We start from the raw sequence: 23,489 nt of genomic DNA on the forward strand, positions 1-23,489 counted from the left end.
GAAGTTGAGATGACTTGTATGAATAATGTAGGAAGAATTGTTTTTACAGTGTAGGTAACTGCTCTTTTTATTACTGGTGCAAACCATATTAAGTCTCTCTGTAAACATGTGTAAATGAGTAATAGCCCTGAAGAAAAGCATGATCAAATCACCAGTAGCCGGTCGACTAATTCTTCTTTATGACATCATGCCCTTAAGATAACATTGTTAGTGGTCATTATGGTGGACCGGGCTGCTGAGTAACCTCTCTTGACTGTCTTGTGAATTAATTTTTATTATGCACTCAAACTAAAGGAAACCTGTAATGTAATCAAATTAATTAGTTTATCTCAATGGTTTATCTTGACAAAAGCAATAGGATACTAATAAAACGAAGAGAAGTGCATTGCCATCTAAAAAACAGAGGTAAAGGGAAATGAAGCAGATGGGGAAACGCTTCTTTGTCAGAGGCTGATGAAGACAAAGCAATATTGTGAAGAATAAACCGGAGGATAAAAATAATAATATTTGTTCCCTTTTCCCCCTCGGAAGCAAATTAAACAGGATTAGGATGCTGCATCACCGAGCGAAGTTAAATATGATCCTCGATTTCTTGCCAAGCCTGGCAACCATTTTACGCAGAGTGTAAATTTGTGACTGCTTTCTATTTCGCTCGGTGCACCTTCTTCTGAAGTATTTTAGGGCATCATAACCAAGACTGATCCAAACAACCAGTCCAAGAATACACTGTGATGCAATCAGTGAAAAATCAAATGCAATACGGTGGATGAATAGTTTATAAATCACTGATAAGTTGTTTATAACTCTGTTGAATCAGAATGATTAGCCCTCCTAAATTATTAGCCCTTCTGTATTTTTTTTCCAATTTCTATTTAACAGAAAGAAGATTTTTTTTCAACACATTTCTAAATGGAATAGTGTTATTAACTTATTTCTAATAATTTATTTTGTCTTTGCCATGATAACAGTACATAATATTTTACTAGATATTTTTCAAGATTCTAGTATTCAGCTTAAAGTGATATTTAAAAGCTTAACTAGGTTAATTAAGGCAAGTCATTGTATAATATCATTATTACAGCTTGTTCTGTAGACAACTGAAAAAAAATCACTTAAGGGGGCTACTATAATAATTATACCTTAAATATACCTTAAAATGCTATTGAATAAATGTAAAACTGCTTTTAATCTAGCTGAAATAAAATAAAACTTTTGCCAAAAGAAAAAAATATTATAGGAAATGCTGTGAAAATTGCTTGCTCTGTTAATCATAATTTGGAAAATATTTGAAAAAAGAAAAAAACTCAGAGAAGGGCTAATAATTTTGCCTTCAACTGTATAATCAGTTTCTTTTACCGTATCGCTTTATGTTCATGTTCATATAAAAACTGTGCAAGCTTACTGTATTTTCCCTGAAAGCACAGAAAGGGCCCATCTATACACTTTGCCTAGAGATAAATAAATCTTGAAAGTGTCCAAAAGTGGACAGTAGAGGCAGATTAAAACATCAGCTGTAAATAGGAACGAGTCTACCTTATCGGTTTGCCATTTGATCGACCAAGACACATCTTAATACCTGGTGTAATCAGAGTTTTAACTACTGTAACAGCTGATTGGAATCTACTAAATCCATTATAAGGTAAGTCTCTTGTGCTTTGTGCTTAATGAAAACCAGTGCAATGAAAATCAGTTACTTACAGTTTAAATTAATTTAACGTTAAAAACAACTTCACAGTAACTTTCCATGAACATCAAAATGTTGGCTTGGCAAAATTAAGTTGAAGTACTAAAAGCAGTTTATTTGACTGTGTGGCTTGTGTGAGAATACATTAAAGTTGAGTTTCTGTGTTTTTAAGTAGTTAGTGTTTTAATTACTCGCGCTCGCCTCCCTCGCTATAGTAAGCTCCCGTCACATAGCGGATATGAGATAAATGACGTCACCACGTAATAACCGATTATGATCTATTACTGAATCAGTACCGAATTGTTCGCATTGCGGTGCACCGAAGAAACAATTAATTTTTAATCTTTGCTCTTGATAGAATAATGTTAGAAGTAGAAGTAGAAGTAGAAAGAGCTTTATTGCCAGGTATGTTCACACATTCGAGGAATTTGTTTTCGTGACAGAGCTTCTACAGTGCAACAGGATTACAGAGACAGGACAAAAAACAGATAATAAACATATAAAAAAAAAATACAAGTAAGTAGTGAATGCAAATATACAAATTGACAAGTGTATGTACAGCTATATTACTATATACAATGTTATATGAGCAGCTATTATGTGCAAATTGGCATGTAAAGTGTGTTGTTAAATAAGTGTACAGATGTTACTACTTCAATGTGTTCCTTTTGGCGCCATTCATACCGCGGCGACAGCGTTACTTGGTGCGCCAGCAGCTTTTGACTGCTGGGTGGCAGTTTAACCACAGATATTCAGCTTTGCCTTTCCACAACACTAAACAGACTTTTCTGTGCGTACCTTATGTGATCAGATGTGTTCAATTAAAATATAATTTTGATTTAGTTTTCTTAGTAATAAACATGATCTTACCAGGGCTTAAAGTATTCCGGCACCATGCCGGATCTCCGGCGTGCGGCCGTGAGAGAAAAAAAAATAGAGCTTGCACATGCGATTTAGTTGGGGATGCTCAAAATAACCGATTAAGCAATAACCGAAAGGGCGCGTTTGTAACCGATGAATGGTATCAGTTAAACGATTAAAATATGCTTTATACATTTTTAAAGTTTGGCTGCATACGGGGCATCTGTTAAATGGTTTACTGACTGCAGCCAGTGTTTTACGCTCTGCTTATGCTCGCTCAGCGCGCTTCAAGTTCTGCCGTTGTGTACTGTGTGCTCGAGCGGAAAAAAACAGATAATAAATATATATTAAAAAAAATAGTGAAGTGCAAATATACAGATTGACAAGTGTATGTACATGTTTATTACTATATACAACGTTATATGTGCAGCTGTTATGTGCAAATTGGCATGTAAAGTGTGTTGTTAAATAAGTGTATATGTGTATAAAAGTGTATGGCAAGTAGTGATGTTGGTTCCGCAATTATTATCATCAAGTGTTCATGAGATGGATTGCTTGAGGGAAGAAACTGTTTCTGTGTCGGGCTGTTCTGGTGCGCAGTGCTCTGTAGCGTCAAACAGAAGGTAAAAGTTCAAAGAGGCAGTGTGCTGGGTGTGAGGGGTCCAGAGTGATTTTGGCAGCCCTTCTGCTCGCTCTGGATAAGTACAGTTCTTGGGGAGTAGGAAGGGTTGTACCAGTGATTCGCTCAGCAGTCCGAACTATGTTAGTAGCTTAACACACATTAATTTCTTAATTTGAAGTAATTCTGACTGTTATGTGTTAATAGGACAGACTGTCAACAGTTATGGGCAGGACTTGTGATGTCACTGTGAAAGTACAACTGGAACAGTGCATTTTTAGACACTATATCTGATTATGGGGATTATTTAAAAAATTATGGGTGAATTTTTACCGTTACAGGCTGGATGTTTACCCATTGTGGAAACAAATCAGAGATCAAACATCATATAAAAGAGAACTTTGCAATTCAGGACCCCTTTAAAACGTTTGCTCAGCAATTATGCATTAAATCGATCTGTTTATTGTATTTTTGATCAGATAAACGCAGTCTTGATGAGCATAAAAACACATTAAGTGTAACAAAACATTAAAAGTCTTAATGGTTCCAAACTTTTGACCGGTAGAGAATATTTCTTTTCTTGGAAGAAATGTACTAATTACAGTTGTATAAAATGATGTACACAGAACTTGGTGTAATTACTGCCCACATTCAATTCATTACCAATTAAGTAACTGCAGTTCAGAGTGATACTATAATATTAAAATCACATAAAGCTTAGAGGTAATTTAATGAACGCAGTTATTTTTACACATAAATATGCACTCACACATACAGAGTTCATTTAATGGGTACAAAAAGAAAAGAACATATTATTATTTTGAAGTAGTGGCGTTTACTAAAGCAAGCCTCTATTACTTAATTTGAAAATCAGTGTTTAAAAGTATTGCACCATGTAGAGGTTACAAAACTCTAGAGGTGAAGCAGGGATTGAAATTAGAACATCTGAGACTTGAATATAGATTTTTGTTTTTTGACAGCTAGAACACCATAGTACCTGCAAGTACAATTTATTCACTTGAACATTCCTGGTCAACAAGCTTCAGATTTACATTGTCCATCAATCATTCTCCAAACCACTTATCCTCTGTAGGGACAAATTTACTTCATAGAGCCTATTTTCATTATTGAATGATAATATGAATTAAACTAGCCCCATAAATGAAACTGAACTCACATTAAACTGAAATGACATTTCACTGAATTTATTCGGTATTTGTCTGAGAAAATGTTAATATTTGTTTTAAGGTTTTTTTATTATTATTTGTTGCAATTAAAACTCACAAAATACTAATTTCTTAGCTTTTCTGAAGAGCAAATTATCAGAAAACAAAACATTTTTTGTATAAAATAACAAAAACAATGCAAAAAATGCTTCTTTAAATTACAATTCAGTTTACTTAACATGCAAATTTCATATTAGGTATTTGTCTGAGAAAATATTAATATTTGTTTAACTCTATAAAGGTCTTTTTTTATATAAACTGACTGGCCACTTTGTTAGTTACACCTTACTAGTACTAGAACCCCTTTTGCCTTCAGAACTGCCTTAAACCTTCATTGCATAAATTCAACAAGGTACTCTAAATATTCCTCAGAGATTTTGGTCCATTTTGACATGATAGCGTCACAAAGTTGCTGCAGATTTTTCAGCTGCACATGCATGATGTGAATCTCTAGCTTCACCACATCCCAAAGGTGCTCTATTGGATTGAGAACTGGTGACTGTGGAGGCCATTTCAGTTCAATGAACTCATTGTCCTGTTCAAGAAACCAGTCTGAGATGTTTGACGCTTTATGACATGGCGTTTTTTCCTGCTGGATGTAGCCATTAGCACAATACTCAGGTAAGCTGTGGCATTGACACGATACTCAATTGGTACTAACGGGCCCAAAGTGTGCAAAGAAAATATCCCCATACCATTACACCACCACCACCAGCCTGAACCCTAGATACAAGGCAGGATGGATCCATGCTTTCATGTTGTTAACGCCAAATTCTGACACTAGCATCCGAATGTCAGAGCAGAAATCGAGACCCATCAGACCAGGCAACATTTTTTCAATCTTCTATTGTCCATTTTTGGTGAGCCTGTGTGAATTGTAGCCTCAGTTTCCTGTTCTTAGCTGACAGGAGTGGCACCCGGTGTGGTCTTCTGCTGCTGTAGCCCATCTGCCTCAAAGTTGGACGTGCTGTGCATTCAGAGATGCTCTTCTGCATACCTCGGTTGTAACAAGTGGTTATTTGAGTTATTCTTGCCTTTCTATCGGCTGGAACCAGTCTGGCCGTTCTCCTCTGACCTCTGGAATCAACAATGCATTTGCGCCCACAGAACTGCCGCTCACTGGATATTTTCACTTTTTCCGACCATTCTCCGAAAACCCTAGTGATGGTTGTGCGTGAAAATCCCAGTAGATCAGCAGTTTCTGAAATACTCAGACCAGTCTGGCACCAACAACCATGCCATGGTCAAAATCACTTAAATCACCTTTCTTCCCCGTTCTGATGCTCGGTTTGAACTGCAGCAGATCGTCTTGACCATGTCTACATACCTAAATGCATTGAGTTGCTGCCATGTGATTGACTGACTAGAAATTTGCGTTAACAAGCAGTTGGACAGGTATACCTAATAAAGTGGCCAGTGAGTGTATGTTGTAATTGAAAATTAGGGTTATTCCAGCAAATACTGATTTCTTAGCTCTTCAGAAGTTCAAACATTAGTATTGTGTTGTCTAAAAGAGCAATTTATCACATAACAAAGCTATTTTTGTATAACACAATAACACAAGCAATGCCATAAGTGCTTCTTCACATGCAAATGTAATTTCCAATTCCTGTTTTTCAACTCAAATTCGGCCCTAAACAGGAACTTAAAAGACATTCTCAATTTAATTTCAAAACAAGCACACACATGCATTTTTTTTTTTTCATATTTATTTTGTGTTGTCACTTGTGACTTTATGTACACTGGAAGCTTCTGTACCCAAAACAAATTCCTTGAGTGTGTGAAGCACACTTGGCAATAAAACTGATTCTGATTTATATCTGTTGCTCGACTAAATGACATAAACCAGCCTGGAAATTCATACCTCTCTATGCAGTTGACTAGTTTTTGGTGCGTCATTCACTAACAGAACAATAATGTTCCCTAAGTCACCCCCTTTTTCAGCACTGATGGTTTGAGCCGCAGCGATGACGGATGTATTGACTGACTGATAAAGGCTTCAATCAAACACCTCACCACGGGGCCGCTCAAGTCTCTAAAACAAACTCCAGCTGACAGACATCAGCTCTCCTCCAGCACTGTGTGTATGTGTGTGTGTGTGTGGCTGCTCTCTAACCTGGGAACAGGTGTGTGTAATCAGAGTTGGGTTAGAGTGAGCAGATTGTCCACTAATGGTGACCAGCATTCTGCGATTCTGAGAAGTGGAATGGAGGAGGTGTGCGTGTGTGTGTGTGTGTGTGTGTGTGTGTGTGTGCGTGTGTGTGTGTGTGTGTGTGTGTGTGTGTGTGTGTGTGTGTGTGTGTTTTGCGTGGGATGGACGGAGGTTGCCAGAAACTCCTCCTCACCTGTAAAGGAACTAATCGATGGCGTTTGAGTGCCCCCTTCTGGTGAAATCGGACGAAACAGCCAGCACAGTAATCCTCTCTGCATTCAACACACATCTGAAAAACATCAAAAACAATTAAATAAAGCCAGGATTTACTCTGCGAGGTTCTTTCACCCCCAAAAACTTTAATATCAGCAATATATATTTAAATATCTTGCACTTTTTTTGCTCAACACGATACATTAAAATGGAGAGCAGGGAGTTGCAAGTATCTTAGGGGAGCTCATTATTTTGTTACCGATTGTAAATGAGTGCGGAGGGCGATAAGAGAGACCTTTTGATGGACAGACAGACGGCATAGCGGCACATGAATTTAAAGGAAGGTCGATCAAACCCAGCGCTGAAGAGCCACTTGTGAATGAATCCACCCCGCAATGCCGTCTTGATTAATTCAGGCTGAACGTCTGTGTATGATGATGCAGCACTTCAGCCTGAGAGATGCACGATGCTTGGAAGAGTTTGGATTTCTTAGGCAGAACTTCAATATTTCTGCAGTATTTGAAAAGGAAGCGTGTGTGTGGATGTTATGTGTGTGCATTGTTTAACACAGGCCAAATGCCAACTAGCAAAATGCACCGCATGAAATACTGTATCCCACAAAGCAGTGCGCTCTACTTGACCTTCTTTTACCAACATGACAAATGAACCGGATGCCTCCTTTTGACTTATTAGTTTATCAAGACTTTTAAATCATAGGATTAAACATTAGATAACACGAATGTGGTTATGTTAAGCTGCTTTGACACAATCTACATTGTGAAAAGTGCTATATAAATAAACATGAATTGAATTGAATTATGTTAACTGAAAGAAAAAAAAGAAAATATAAATATTTGATGAAATAAATGTAATTCAAATAAATCAAAACAACAAAAAGCACATAAGCACAACAAAATGTATAAAATTAAAGGTTATGGCACACTGAATCTGAAATTTTCGTCAGCAATTTTTGCACATAAAAAAATAAAAATAAATAAATAAATAAATAAATAAATAAATAAACAAACCGACCTCACGTTGTGTCAATCGTCTCCGAAACTTTTGTCCATCACAACAAAATTCGAATTAGGTTTGATTTTTTTCTGTTTGTCACATCCGAAAAGGTGTTTTGAGAGGTGTTTTGACAATTCAGAGCCACCATACAAGCAAAAGGCAAAATCCAAAATGGCGTAAAATAAAACGTATTTATTACTTTATATAAAAGGCCTTTTTGGTGATGACAGCTTAAAGACGCCTTTCATATGGAGAATGAAGTTACGTGCATTGCTCAAGTGTGTTTTTTTTGTCCACAGACTTTAACAGAGTGTAAAAATCTTGATGGTTCTGTGGGTCTCGTCTATCAAATCTGATATTTATTTTGTGTTTTCTATTGGATTCAAGTCAGGTGGTTGGCTGGGCCAATCTGCAGCTTGATTTTCTTTCTCTGAAAGCATTTGAGAGTTTCCTTGGCTGTGTTCTGTATCATTGTCTTGCTGAAATGTTCACTCTGGTTTCATCTTCATCATCCTGGTAATGTAGATGTTGGACTGAAGCAGCTAATATTCATTTACAATGAGGAAGGGCAGAGGGTTGCTGAAGAACTACTGAGAGATTTCAGCTGCTGTCTGGGCTTTCACTGCCTTTCACCTCTCTTTCTTCATATGTTCAATACTTGCACAATATATTGGATTTCTTCATATTGGATCTGGTCAATCAATTTCAAGTCAACAGCACCTTTAGAAATATGTTTTCTGAGAAAAATGGTGACGTGTTGAATACTTATGTCCCCCACTGTATATATGCAAGGTTTGTGTGCATGATGAATATTTTACATTTGAATATGGAGAAAAATGCATATGAACCTTTTACTTAAAACAAAAAAATTTAATTAAAAAATAAAACATGAGAATAGCTCTAAATGATACTAAAATAATACATGTATAATACAAATTTTATTACATAAGTTAAAATAGTTTGAAAAGCCATAGTAAAAACCATAATTTTCACTTTGCAACTTTAGTTTGCTTGAATAAATGAACAATCATTAAGTTTGTTTTCTTTTTGAATTCCATTTACAGTGTTTATCTTAAATAATCATGCTATCTTAGTAAGAAATGTGTGACTTGATAATATCTGTCCAAATGCTTCTTACTTCCAACATCAGTTCTTCTCTATCTATCCAGCATCGCTCAAGCCAAAGTTCTGCGATGCATCTTCATTAGGGCTGAACAATATGTTTGAGCATCGATATCGCAATGTGTGTATGCACAATATTCACATCGCAGGATTAGATTATTTACTAAAGATTAAAAGATGAAGATATTATATATATATATATATATATATATATATATATATATATATATATATATATATATAATAATTTTTTATGCAGATGCACTACATAGAAAAAGATTTTATCATCCTGGTCGATGTAAATTAATAAAAATCTTTACAATTAGAGTTATTCAAATCCTCAGATGAAATTAAAGTCATATCACAATGTATAATCACAGTAAAACAAAATATCTCAATGTCAGACTTTTCAAATATCGTGCAAGACGTGTTTCTATGACGTGTTGCTATTTTCCGTCCATAAATTTCCCCTTTTCCGCCACGTTGTTTAAATAGCAAATCTATTTGCACCACTTTGTGGACTCATGGGTGTTTCCTCTAGATAAGAGGCGTGTTAAGGCGTGTTAAGGCGCATTGTTGGCGCGTTGCTATTTTGAGAATCTAAAATAGACTGTTCAATAGACCAGCTGAGAGCTAAAGTCCACGCGCAGAGCGCATTAGTTGTGCGCCTCGCTTATACATTGCTTAACACACGCAGGATGTACAGCAATACACAAATATCTTTACAAATGAAAAACAATTAAAGAAATAAAATATTACAAAAATTATTATTTTCTACATAAATATAAAAACCACTGCCTCCATGCCTTCTTCATCTCAGGGGATTTTTCTGTTTATTCAAGACAATTTGCTCTTGTATAATGTTATCATTAGTAGTAGTATTATTTATTATATGCATATTTATATTTGTTTTATTAAAAACAAGCTTAGATTTGTCCACCTGTCAGGTTTTGGACCATATGGGCAAAGCATGTGTGTTTGGATATAACTTTTTGACCACATATTGACCACACTTCGTTATTATTATTCATTTTATTTGTTTGCTTGAAATTAGAACTGAATTTAGAAATAGTTTTGAAACAAATCTTTGCGGTTAACAAACAAAATTAATTATGTAGGTTAATGGATGTCTGTGTGTACAACACATTTCCTTATCGACGAAAGAGAGTGAAAGTGAACGTGAAAGTAAAGAATGAGGAGGCTCATTCTCTCATTCTCGCACTGCAGATTGTCTGTTTAACTGTTTTCTCGCTAGTGAAGTGTTCAGTTTTTCCACTTACAAAGTACTCCATGTAAATAGCAAATGCGCCATGGTGCGGCACAACTGACTCTTAAAGGGAATGGGAGATGAGACTCTGATTGGTCAAAACACACCTATAACTCATTAAGAGAATAAGCTCAACCTTGTTAGACCATGTGCCATGGCACAGAGCGGATTTTTCCATCCTTAAAATAGCAAAAGTGGATTCTGACACGCCCTAAATGCTTTTGCGCCCTGCGCTTTGGACTTTGCGCCTAGATCATTAAAATAGAGCCCAAAATTTTCATACATGTACATGAAAAGAGAACATGAACAAGCAATTTCACAAAACCAAATATACGAATATATAAAATACGGCCTAATTCTTGCAGGCACAGGACGTCAACATGATTACATATTAACATTATACCCCAATGTGTTTTGTTTGCAAATGAAAATCGGGTTGACATCAAAACCCAACGTCAGGCCGATATCAATGTCCAACGTTCAGCCTAAAATCAACCAAATATCAATGTCTAATCATGATACACCTTGACGTTGTGTGGACGTTACCGCTATGACATCTATCAGATGTTAGATTTTGGTCACTTTCCAACACAATCTAAATTCAACCAAATATTAATGTAATGATGCTATTACCGGACGTCAAAATAACGTCCTTAGACACTGGCTAGACATTGAATTTTGGTCACCTGACTTCATGACCTAAATCTAACCTAATATTAATGTCTTATGATGTTGAGAACCTGCTGGCCTCAAACACAGTCTCTTGTCTCCTGAATGTTGCGTACAAATCACAGAATTACTTTGAATCTGGTCATTTCATCCATTTTACTATACTTCTTACAGTATTTTAGACAGTTAGTGAAAGGATGATGGCTGATAGTATATTCCAATACTACTGTAAAATCAAGTTGGCAGTCAGTACCCAGTGTATACCCTGCAGTTTCCAGCAAACAGAGTACAGTACATTCTTTCTCTCCTGAACAAAACAACAGCTCTACTTTCATTCCTGTGGGTTGTGTGAGCGAGCACGGAGGAAACCCTCGGCTCTACACATCCATAAATGCATTGAGACACACAAACACACACACACAAGCACACCAAACACTCACTTTAACACACTTACTGTCTTTGACAGCCAAATGCCTGTGTGCAGATTCCACAGGTACATTTCCCCTGGAGACTGTCTGTCTCAAAGCACTCAAGCATCCTTCACACACAAGCAGCGCATGAAAGTCTCAAATCTCCCAAGGGTGAAAGGGTCGCCTTAATACGGCCACAAAAGCGCGCACACACACACTGTGAATAAAGAAAAAGGTAAATACAGAGCTGTTCGGTGAATCTACAGCTGTGCCCATTACCAGCTTCTTTAATGGCCACATAAAAAAGGTCTCATTTCAGCACAACATGGCTGAAATAAATTACTGACAGACTTTGTTTCCACCTTATTTTCTGAGACACCCTGAGTGGGATTGTATTTGCAGCAGTGTATTTAGCAGCAGTTCAATCTACTGCTGTCAGTCTCTGCTCAAAGTAAAAAGCGGGATCTTGCGGTCAGGAGTTAAGGGAACTAATGGAGGATAACAAACCTTTGTGTCGTGGCCCTTAGTCTTGCAGAGGCAGACGTTTGATTACCGCTATGAAGTGTGGTGTACAGGTAAAGCTTATTCTGGATCTAGGAAACTGCTTGACCGATGTATCTGACTTTAAGACTGGCTTAAACTGAACATGCGACAGCGAGTACGTTTACATGGACACCAAGCCTCTGATTTTAATATGATTAAGACAATACTCAGATTAAGAGTCTACCATGTAAACAGAGATTTTTGATAACCTTAATCCGACTGAAGTCATAATTGAACTAAACAGAAATCAAATTAAGGTATGTGGAGTATTATTGAAGTGCAGTACAGACATGTAAACACCTTAATTTAAGTGACAAATTCTGCAATGTCTATAAAGAGTAGAACAGAATGCCCTGCACCAATATATGTGCAGGAATACACGGTGATCATTTCAGACAAAATGTTGCTCAAGGATATCTTGTTTACTTGCTACAGAGCAGCTCAAAGAAAAGTAGTGAATGTCTTTTAAAGATGAACATCCGTGAACTTTGCAAACTTCTGCAAATTCACTGGCTTGATTTCCCAGAAATGATACTTGTATCAAAACAAATGAAAATAAATAAATATATAAATAAACAAATTGGAAAATGCAGAGAATCATAAGACATCAATAGACATTTCATCATTTCATATTTCAGTAGACATTGTCAGTTTTAAAAGAAAATGTCAATACTTCAGAATTAAAATTGTTTTCATTTTTTGTGATTGAATATCTGGGCTATTTCACCAAATATTGTGTTCTTAACTCTTTCTGTAGCAATATCATTCTGGATAAACATATCTAAAACTTGATAATAAGCTGTCAACATTTTTATTCAAAATCTAAATTTAAAAAAATCATTGCAAAATAAATCATGCAAATATAAATGTTAAAACTGAAACTAGTTCTAGAGAATTATGTATCCAGGAGTATATTAATATAATTATATATTTTCCTTGGGCAGAAATATTATAAAGCTTTCTAAAGTATCAAGTGACGTTGAAGTTATGCTAAAAAGGTATGAGTTTTAAATTACAGGAATAAAATACATGAATAAAAAATTAAAGGTTATTTTAAATTGTTATAATATTTTACAACATTACTGTTTTTATTCTATTTTTGATCAATTAAATCCAACCTTTACTGTACAAACTGCTGGGTTACACACAATTCCTTTATGTTGTCCCAATGCAAGTCGATAAAGTTAACTGAACAGTTTTTACAAATTTAAGTGGATTGAATATAAAACAATTACGTTGTCCCAAAAAAACCTTTAAGAATTGTGTTGCTTCAACTCATTTTAATTAAGTAGTTTAAACAAGTAGTAAAAGTTTTTTTTTTATGAGTGTTGGTGAGCAAAAAAAATTCTTTCAAAAACCTTTCAGACTTATGAACAGCAGTGTCATGATGCATGATATATGAAAGGGGCGAATAGTTTGGAATTAATCGAATGGTTCGCATGACAGAACGGATAAAAACTCACCAGTCCAGCTAGCTGAACTTCACACTGTCCACAGACTTTTCCCTTCAGTTTGAGTTTCTTGTTAACACCATGCGCCTTGGCAACTGGTTCGGCCATTACCTGCTTCTGTGCTGCTGCATTTTCACAAACACACACACACACACACACACACATAGATGCAGTGAGTTGGAAATCTCTATTATAACTGATATTTCTTTTCTATTTTTTAGCTTAGAAAAAAAAACTGCTCTCTTTTGTTGTTGTTGTTCTGTTTTCATGAAATGTTACTTAAATAATTTTTCTCAGGCCATTAGCAATTGTTGTGTCTTGTGTAGTAGATAAAGATAAATCTCACTGAATTTTGAAACAAGAAAACATTTCCCATTGAGGCAAATAAAAATTATAATTCAGCGCGTGCTCTCTTATCTTAGTGTTGCTTCTCAAGTACATTTATCTTGTTTTGAGGATGTTTACTTGAAAATAATGATCAAGTAAATTATTTGTTTTTGCAGTCAGACACAATACATGTGTTGATTTAACAAGCTTTTCAAGTTTAGAAAACAATTTCGAATCAAATTATTGTGACATGAATACGAAGCTAAGACTTTACTTAGCTAGTTTTACAAGTGATCATTTTGAGGAAAAAAAGGGAAAAACATCTCTGATTCCAGTCCACCCACCTGGCACAGGCTCATCCTTCAGCACTCTAATCTTCATCTTGCCTGGAGAGAGCTGCCCAAAACATATTTCAAACACAGCATTATCACCAAAACCATGAGGAAATCATTCATGCATTAATTCTAGACAGTATGTCCAAGGTTTTGCATAATCGCTAGCATGGATGAAGGTGAGGGCTGCTTGATTAAGAGTGGGTATCTCATAGAGAGGTTGGACAGTATGAAACGATGATGTCTGAGGAGAAAAGACTTACCCTGTTTTCCTTGTTCATCTTGATGCTCTGAAATGAAGGGGCAAGTACCCCAGGTTGTCCAGAACGCCAGCGAGACGCTCCTATCTTCCTGTATGGAAAAAAAGTCTCTAATTTAAACACTGCAATGGGTTATAAAAACCAAACACTTTATCTACATAATTTATCTAGCAGTTTTCTAAGTGCACAGACATGTAGCTCCGCATTCAGACGCGGAGACAGACGAGTCTCCTCATTGATCCCGTGAGCCAGCCTGAAATCAAGCCAGTGACCTACTCACACCTGCAGCTCTCCATGATGGACATCCAGCATTCTCCAGCCTCAGGCGCCTAGACTGCAGCGCTGCATAGGAGGTTTGGCCAAAAGAGAAATGGTCATCCCCAACTGAGCCTGGTTTCTCTCAAGGTTTTTTCCTTCACTTTCATCAATTGGTGAAGTTTGTTCCTCGCCACTGGCTTACTTGGTTTTGGAACTTGTGGAGCTGCACATCAATGAATTTGATCTTTAATGTTTGGACTTTCAGCGGTGAAATTTAAACCACACTGAACTGAACCAAACTGAACTTAAACTCTGAAAGCTGGACTGACATCGTTTCAGTTTACTAGAACTTCTATGTTAAGCTGCTTTGACACAATGTACAATGTAAAAGCGCTATAGAAATAAAAATTAATAGAATTGAATGAAGATAACACAGAGATATCTGGCTGTGCAACATAGCTCTCTATCATATATTAACTGCCACACACACAAGGTCACACACAAAAGCACACAGGAGTTTTAAGGGAGTACTCAGAATAAATCCACTTGTGGTGGACCGTATATATTTATTTCATGCACAAACAGTATCATTACACGATAAAAGTAAAGTGTATAAAGTGTAATAGGACCCCTTTGAAGAAGCCAAATCTAAAGGCAAGACTTCAGGCAGTAAGCAACATCCTAGCAACCCCATCAGAACACCTTAGCAACTACATAGCAATACCCTGGTAACTAGCCAGGGGTGTATTTCCCAACCAATGACATAACTCGTGGCTGAACCATCATAGTAGTGATGAGTGTTTTCCAAAACCGTAGTTGCTTTGTCACAGATCCATCGCTTAAACCGACAACTCATTATAACGTAAAACGTCCATAATGACGCTCTAAATGGGGTGGAGTAACGACTTAAGAAAAAAAAAATCCATAATTTTTTTGTGCACACGCATTTTTTTTTAAATTCTATATTAGTTGTGGTAAATACATGCACTCATTTTCCATATGAATTGAAAAATATGTAAACGTACATACTGTATAAGGCCAATATTTCCTTTACAAATATTATTTACAATATTTCATATTCTATTCAAAAACATAAAATCACTTAGCTTTTATATATATATATATATATATATATATATATATATATATATATATATATATATATATATATATATATATATATATATATATATATATATATATATATATACAGGATAGTCTATACACACACGGTTTACTGATGCTACCTACCGTGTGAATCTAAGTTACAGAGAAATGCGAAGGCTTTTTTCTCCCCATTCGTTGTGCGGTATCAAACATTCCAATTTAAACTACACTCCTTACAGCAGTTCCTCACATCCAATATCTTGTTTGTCTTGGGGGGCATGCATGAAATGTTCTTGAATGAAAGTGAAAGTGCCAAACTGCATTTAAAGTCGACAAATTAATAATTTGGCAAATAATTTAATTACTGATGTCCATGCAAACATAGGCACTGTCTTTCTCTTCTGCGTCTGTGTGTTGTTTTGTGTGTACTTATTTAAAAAATCAGCGCATGCTTGAACCTAAACTCCCCTTTTCATGCAACTCCCTTCTCCCTTTCGCCACTCAACTCCCTTTAATGTTGCAAAGTTCGAAAGGAATAGGACATAGGGAAGATAACTGGGAATAGAACACAACCAGGAACTTGCGACTTTAGTTGGCTAACAATGGTTTTCAGAAATGCACTCCAGCATGGTTTGATTTGAATGTCAATATATTGTATAAAAAAAACTAAAGATAAACTAGAAACAGAAACACTTGGTAACTTTTAATTAAGCACACACCAAATAGAGGAAAACAAACACAAACAGCACATGAAAGCTTTTGCCCTACATAATTCAGAGATACACAGACGGAGGTCGACTTCGTTTGTTTTCTGATTTGTTGTTTTGGTTGCCACATTAAATCAACAGTGTAAATAATTCACAGCGTGATTGCGGAGGAGGCCGTTTGTTTAGGATGGGCTGTCATGTTGGCGTAGAGCCACAAGCCCTAGTGTGTTCAGAGGATGGAAAAGTATGTTATGCGAGTTTGTCTGTACGATATAATTCTGCGTGCTTTTGTTATGCCTGAAAATGCTTTTAAAGTATCTGTAATGACTTTGTGTTCTTATCAAAAGCCCAGAGGAATGTGTACAACTCTTGGTGGCAGGTGATGTACCAGAAGCCCAATGAGTTCACATTCTCAGAGGAAGTAGGGTAAGCACTTTTAACTAATTACTAATTTAGTCATTCGCCAGTGTGACTTACCGAATCCTAACTATAGAGGCAGTCCCTGTGGAACTATCTTAAGGTTACGCGTGTTGCTCTGGGGCAAAACAGTGACAGTTATTATTTACGGTAGGTTACACTATAACCAACCCAACCTTATAAAGTGGCCCCAAAAGTATTTAGCCATTTAGAAAAAAATATTGCAAATTTAGAGAGCTAAGTTTTTATTTTATCATGTTTGGGTTGGTAAAATGATTTTTAATAAAAAATATACACTCACCAGCCACTTTATTAGGTACACCTTACTAGGTCCACCCATTTGCCTTCAGACCTGCCTTAATCCTTTGTGGCACAAATTCAACAGGGACTGGAAATATTTCTCAGATATTTGGTCCATATTGACATGATAGCATCACGCAGTTGCTGCAGATTTGTCGGCTGCACATCCATGATCCGAATGATTGGCCCTTTATGACATGGCGCGTTATCCTGCTGGAAGTAGCCATCAGAGGATGGGGACACTGTGGTCATAAAGGGATGGACATGGTCAGAAACAATACTCAGGTAGGCTGTGGCGTTGACACGATGCTCAGTTGGTACTAATGGGCCAAAGGTGAGCCAAGAAAATATCCCCCACACCATTACACCACCATCATCAGCCTGAACCATTGATGTAGGGCAATATGGATCCATGCTTTCATGTTGTTGATGCCAAATTCTGATCGTACTATCCAAATGTTGCAGCAGAAATCGAAACCCATCAGACAAGGCAACATTTTTCCAATCTTCTATTGTCCAATTTTGGTGAGCCTGTGTGAATTGTAGCCTCAGATTCCTTTTCTAAGTTGACAGGAGTGGCACCCAGTGTGGTCTTCTGCTGCTGTAGCCCATCTGCCGCAAGTTTGGACGTGTTGTGCATTCAGAGATGCTCTTCTGCATACCTCGGTTGTAATGAGTGGTTATTTGAGTTACTGTTGCCTTTCTATCAGCTCGAACCAGTCTGTCCATTCTCCTCTGACCACTGGCATCAACAAGGCATTTGCGCCCATAGAACTGCCGCTCACTAGATATTTTCTCTTTTCTAACTATACTCTGTGAACCCTAGAGATGGTTGTGCGTGAAAACCCCAGTAGATCAGCAGTTTCTGAAATACTCAGACCAGCCTGTCTGGCACCAACAACCATGCCACGTTCAAAGTCACTTAAATCACCTTTCTTCCCCATTCTGATGCTCGGTTTGAACTACAGCAGATCGTCTTGACCATGTCTACATGCCGAAATGCATTGAGTTGCTGCCATGTGATTGGCTGGATGATTGGCATGTGATTGGCTAGATATTTGCGTTAACAAGCAGTTGGACAGGTATACCTAATACAGTGGCCGGTGAGTGTATTTATTATTATTATTATTATTATTATTATTATTATTATTATTATTATTATTATTATTATTATTATGTGTTAACTTTTAAATGCTACATACAAATAAGTATTGTTTTGTTGTTAAAGTCTTTAAGAATAATTTTTCATGCTAAAATCTCCACTGTCACTTTCATCTCCTGTCAGTGGAAATCATCCTTGCTGTAAAAAGCTAATAATTTATTGTTCAAAATTAAAAATAAAATTTTTTTTTCAAGTCAAAAATCATAAATTTACAAATTTTATTGAGAAATATGCATATTTAAAATAAGGCAGCAGTGTGGTAATACTTCAGCTTAATAGTTTGTTCCTAAACCTAAGCAAGAGAAAAATGTAAAGTTCTGAATACTCACTCACTGTCCTTTAGCTTAGTACCTGATTTATCAGGGGTCATCACAGTAGAATGAACCGCCAATTAAGTTCTGAATTGATCATGCATCTAAAAATACCCAGCTCAGCAGCTCTGCTAAAATCATCTGATATTCTAAAAGACAGAGAAAGTCAGAGTCTTTGGAAGCGGCCAGCAGGAATAGAGGACACTTCCTCTGTGCTGTCCACTCTCATTAAGGGCTGTTTATGTGCTGGCCTTTATCAGTCTGATGGAGACGGGCGTTTGGGATGGGGATTAACCACGCTCAAGCCTGCCTGTCAGCATTATGGGGAAATGCACAGGCAACGTGGCAGTTGTGCTAACAACTGGCAGATTACCATCACGCGCACACACTGAGTGCCAACCAACAAGACAAACACTTATCTCCTGTCAGGGTCACAGACATGCAGCTAGCTCTACTGCTACTCCAGTCTGTCCTGTTGCGGCAATGGGACAGGTGAGGGGTTACGCTACTGCACATCTGACCTTGTGTTAAATCAAGCTAAAATGTAATTTACTCCTGTGGTGGCAGGAGTGTTCAGCAGCCCTAATGGTCCTTCAGGAATCCTTACTATATGCTGATTTTGCTGCTCAAGAATGTTCAAAAGAGTTGTGCGGGCCCGTTTACATTAATCCATTTTAGTTTTAAAATGGCGTTTTAGAATGAAAACAATCCACAACCAGACTGATGTTTTATCCGGCATTTCTGAAAAGAACCCAAATCACGTAACCGCACGTGATACACTTGGTATGCATACACTTTGGTATGTGCTGCAGTGCATGCGGACGCCTGGGCCCCAGGCAGTCAGTGAATGCTTTGAGCACACCTCCCCAGGTGAGAGCAGCGCACGTCAGACAGTTCATGGAGGATATACTGCTGGATCTCATCTCAGTTGTTAAAAATGATATTTAATTCATCTTGTTTCTATCTAACGACTCTTCTGTCTTTTGAATCTATTCCCAGGTAATGTGTTTTGGGTGAGCACAAAGATAAGTTCATTCATTCATTCATTCATTCATTTTCTTTTCGGCATAGTCCCTTTATTAATCTGGGGTCACCACAGCTGAATGAACCGCCAACTTATCCAGCATATGTTTTACGCAGCGGATGCCCTTCCAGCTGCAACCCATCTCTGGAAAACATCCATACACACTCATACACTATGGACAATTTAGCCTACCCAATTCACCTGTACCGCATGTCTTTGGACTGTGGGGGAAACCGGAGCACCCGAACATGCAAACTCCACACAGAAATGCCAACTGACCCAGCCGAGGCTCGAACCAGTGACCTTCTTGCTGTGAGGCGACAGCACTACCTACTGCGCCGCCACAAAGATACGTTAATTTATTAATTTAAGTAACCACGTGATTCTTCGCATTTGAGTAATTGCTTGCCTTTATTTCTTATATTGTATAAAATTATTGTATAACTGTTTGCCATTATTGATTATTAAATCTGATATTCAGCAAAAGAAACATGGTATGTTTCATATTTTTCAATGAAAATGAAAGGAGACAGTTATTTTATAGTTTCCGTTTTGTTATAAATATGCATACAGTGAAGATGATGGTCATATAAATATGTAGCTACACGACGTCTCAACATTTATGTTGTCTGTTAAGTTATTAATATCAAAATGAAAAAAGGCATTTCCTTATATGATGTTTTCATTTTGTTTTTAAGAGTGCGAAACGATGTAGCCTGCAGGGTGAGGTGAATGACATTATAAAGTACACTGTTCCCTTTGAAAGATTTACCCGACGTGTCCTCTGTAGTTTGTTTTCAATATCAAACTTGCAAAGTCTGAACTTACAAATAAAGGATACATGAATGAACTTTGTGCACTTAGTATTGAGGCAAATGTCTGCAGCCTCGGTTTTCAGATGTCTCCGTTTTCCCCATCCACACTGACACAAAGCAGCAGCGTTTTGAAAACCAAAACAGCCTCTTCAGCATTTTCAAAACGCTCTATTTTCAGGGCTCGAAAACTCTGGGGTAGTGTGAACGGAAGGCGTAACCGTAGCAAAAGTTATGCGTTTTAAAACTAAAACGTATAAGTGTAAACAGGGCCTAAAATTATTAAGATGTTTGTATCAGTATGTTAATTTCAGAATATCTACAGTATAAGCTAGTGTGCTCCAAAACAGTTACAAATTCCTGTTTAGAAGATATAAACCTGATAAAAACATCCAAAGTGTGCGGTTTGCCACGTCCGCCCAAATGGATCAACAATTTTTTGACATTACCTCATACTTCTGTTTCTCATCAAGTCCTCTGACCAATCAAATATTCTCTACCATCTGACATACCCCGCCCCCTAAAAGACGCTTCTCTTTGCTTCTCAGTTGATGCACTTGAGCTCAACCACTCTCACTGGCAGAGCTGTGATAAAACAAAAGGCCATTTGCCCTCTCACTCTATGTCCTGCCCTGTATTCACATTACATCACATTACCTCACATTTCAAATAAAAAATGCATATTTCCAAGCACTTTACAGGACTTTTAATACTTTTCTAAGTATTCAAAAAAGTTCCAAAGAGCTGCATTTATCTGAATAAAATAATCTGTTGTAATATTATATGGCAGTGTGCCCATCAGTTAATTTCCTGAGGCTAGCATATTTATTAATGATTTGCAATGGGAACGATGCATATTGCCAGCAGCAGGGTGAGTGAGGTGTGGCTATTTCATTCTGAGTGCTGTGAACTTGGCATAGCTTTCTGGTCACCAAAAGTTGGTGAATTTTCAACTTATCACTGTTACTTCTAAACCAGTCATCCAATCCACAAAGCAGAAAAGATGAGACAAATATCACCAACCTGAACAACTTGAACAATCTCCAAACATCAACATCTCGGAACTTTCATAACAACACTGATTTGAAAAACAATGCTACAGTAGGAATGAACTGTTTGTTTATCATGAATCTAGCTAAATGTTGCACCTCCAAAAGCATTCAGAAGAAGATCGGATATTTCCAGCTGGTTTAAAACACTTTGTGGACACTCAGCATATGGGCTACGTTTACTAAACAGGATAAATTAGGTCCTGTAAAAGCACCAAGTGATCTACTGACAATATGCATGCAGGTGCAGCGGCTCATTTTCATAATGTCTAACTCAGCACATAAACCAGCTCAAATTAGGTAATAAATAAAGCAGAGCTGATGATGATAAGGTTAATGTAATCTGCTAACAACACAGACAATCAGAGGGTAAAAACATGTTTTTTTTAGCAAAAATAGTATAAGATTTCGGTAAACAGACTATTACGAAGCTCAGTAAATCATGAGGCATGATTTATTTACAGTAAATAGTCCCCTTCCATGAATGTCACATCTGAATGGACTTCTTCAAATAATATGCAATAGGGTTAGACACAAAAGAGCCCATTGTTGCACAGCATGTCTTTGATTAATGCTGCTGACGGTAGTTTTTCTTTAAGCCAAAATAGGCTTGTTGGTTTTATTATATTATAAATGTACTAAATACATTAAATGAGCAATGAAATGTAATTTGTTTTGTTAATATGTTGTATGGTAGAATAGTTGTCCATTAGTTAATGTGTTTACTAACAATACCTAAAAATGAACAATCTTGGGGTGTCACGGTGGCGCAATGGGTAGCACGATCGCCTCATATGTCAAGGAAACCATTAAACTAGATTGTTACAAAAGTAGTGAGGCTATAAAACAGTATATGTGCTTATGATCTACAACGATAAGGCTGTCGCGATTTTTACAAATGGTACAGTTAATAATGAAAATTAATTTACATCTGAATCTCTACTCCTTGGGCAGCATGGTGGCGCAGTGGGTAGCACAATCGCCTCACAGCAAGAAGTTTGAGTCAGCTGGCATTTCTGTGTGAAGTTTGCATGTTCTCTCTGTGCTCACGTGGGTTTCCTTCACAAGTCTAAAAACTTGTGGTATAGGTGAATTGGGTAAGTGAAATTGTCCGTAGCGTATGTATATGAATGAGCGTGAATAAATGTTTCCCAGTGATAGGTTGCACATGGAAGGGCATCCGCTGCGTGAAACATATGGTGGATATGTTGGCGGTTCATTCCGCTGTGGCGACCTCTGATTAACAAAGGGACAATAAATATTATAATCTATAGTACAGATTATTAAAGAGACAAAAAGCAAAAAAGAAAATTAATGGATGAATGATTCTCAATTCCTTTAGGGCTCATTCACATCTAATGTGTCTTTGCATCTAAAAATGCGAGATACCGCCTCCAATGTTTGTGGATCAGTGATTGGTTCCCTATTGTGGACTTAACAGTGATGAGCTGCACTGCGTTTTGAAAGTTGAAGTTCTTCACCAAAGTCCCTTTAAGGCAAGTTATTTCACTCCAGGGCCATCTTTGAAGCGCCTTTCGGCAGTATGCTTGGGCATTTGAAACATCAAATTCTCCAAAACTGTTTGACAAGCTTACGATTACATTACATATTTAACATCACCAATAAAACTAAATAACATCTGTCTCATAAGTTTCATTTCTAAACAATCGAATCAAACAAAACCACCATTTTTTCAGGTTGCCCAAGCTAATGCGCAAATGCACTCATAGGGAACGAGATCACGACACCAACCTCAATTATGTCCGTTTTACACATTATCATCCTCTGAATAATCTCTCGTCCAATGCCGCTGCTCTTTTGAAGTAATTTACAACTTGGACTTGATGGCAAATCTCCAAAAATGTCAGCAACTCTTTGTTTACAATTTTGAGTTTGATTCATTGCTGTCATGTGATATGCATTTGACAGGACGGACTGAATCTCGCATTCGTTCCATACAGATTACAAAACCAAAAAACTTTTGTTTTCAAGTGTAGTTGTGGAGCTTTATGTGGATATATTTCTCATGTCTGTGAAGCAAGAGTGTTCGCTGAGATTCCACTGCATTTGCTGACACCAAAAGCCGTCATGGCGACGCAGTGGCGCAGTAGGTAGTGCTGTCGCCTCACTGCAAGAAGGTCGCTGGTTCGAGCCTCGGCTGGGTCAGTTGGCGTTTCTGTGTGGAGTTTTCA

General features: G+C 37.1%; 1 protein-coding gene across 1 annotated transcript in view; it reads right to left on the reverse strand.

Moving 5' to 3' along the window:
• LOC130245792 (zinc finger B-box domain-containing protein 1-like) overlaps nucleotides 1–23,489 on the reverse strand; it is a 47,308-nt gene that overhangs the window by 12,369 nt on the left and 11,450 nt on the right. The window contains exons 3-6 of the mRNA XM_056478556.1: nucleotides 14,154–14,241; nucleotides 13,903–13,954; nucleotides 13,244–13,356; nucleotides 6,736–6,831 (exon numbers count right to left, since the gene is read on the reverse strand). Of these exons, the coding sequence (XP_056334531.1) occupies nucleotides 6,736–6,831; nucleotides 13,244–13,356; nucleotides 13,903–13,954; nucleotides 14,154–14,241 (349 nt within the window). The remainder of the gene's footprint in view (nucleotides 1–6,735; nucleotides 6,832–13,243; nucleotides 13,357–13,902; nucleotides 13,955–14,153; nucleotides 14,242–23,489) is intronic.

Source organism: Danio aesculapii, chromosome 18 (assembly GCF_903798145.1).
Source record: "Danio aesculapii chromosome 18, fDanAes4.1, whole genome shotgun sequence".
In the NCBI taxonomy this organism is placed as follows: domain Eukaryota; kingdom Metazoa; phylum Chordata; class Actinopteri; order Cypriniformes; family Danionidae; genus Danio; species Danio aesculapii.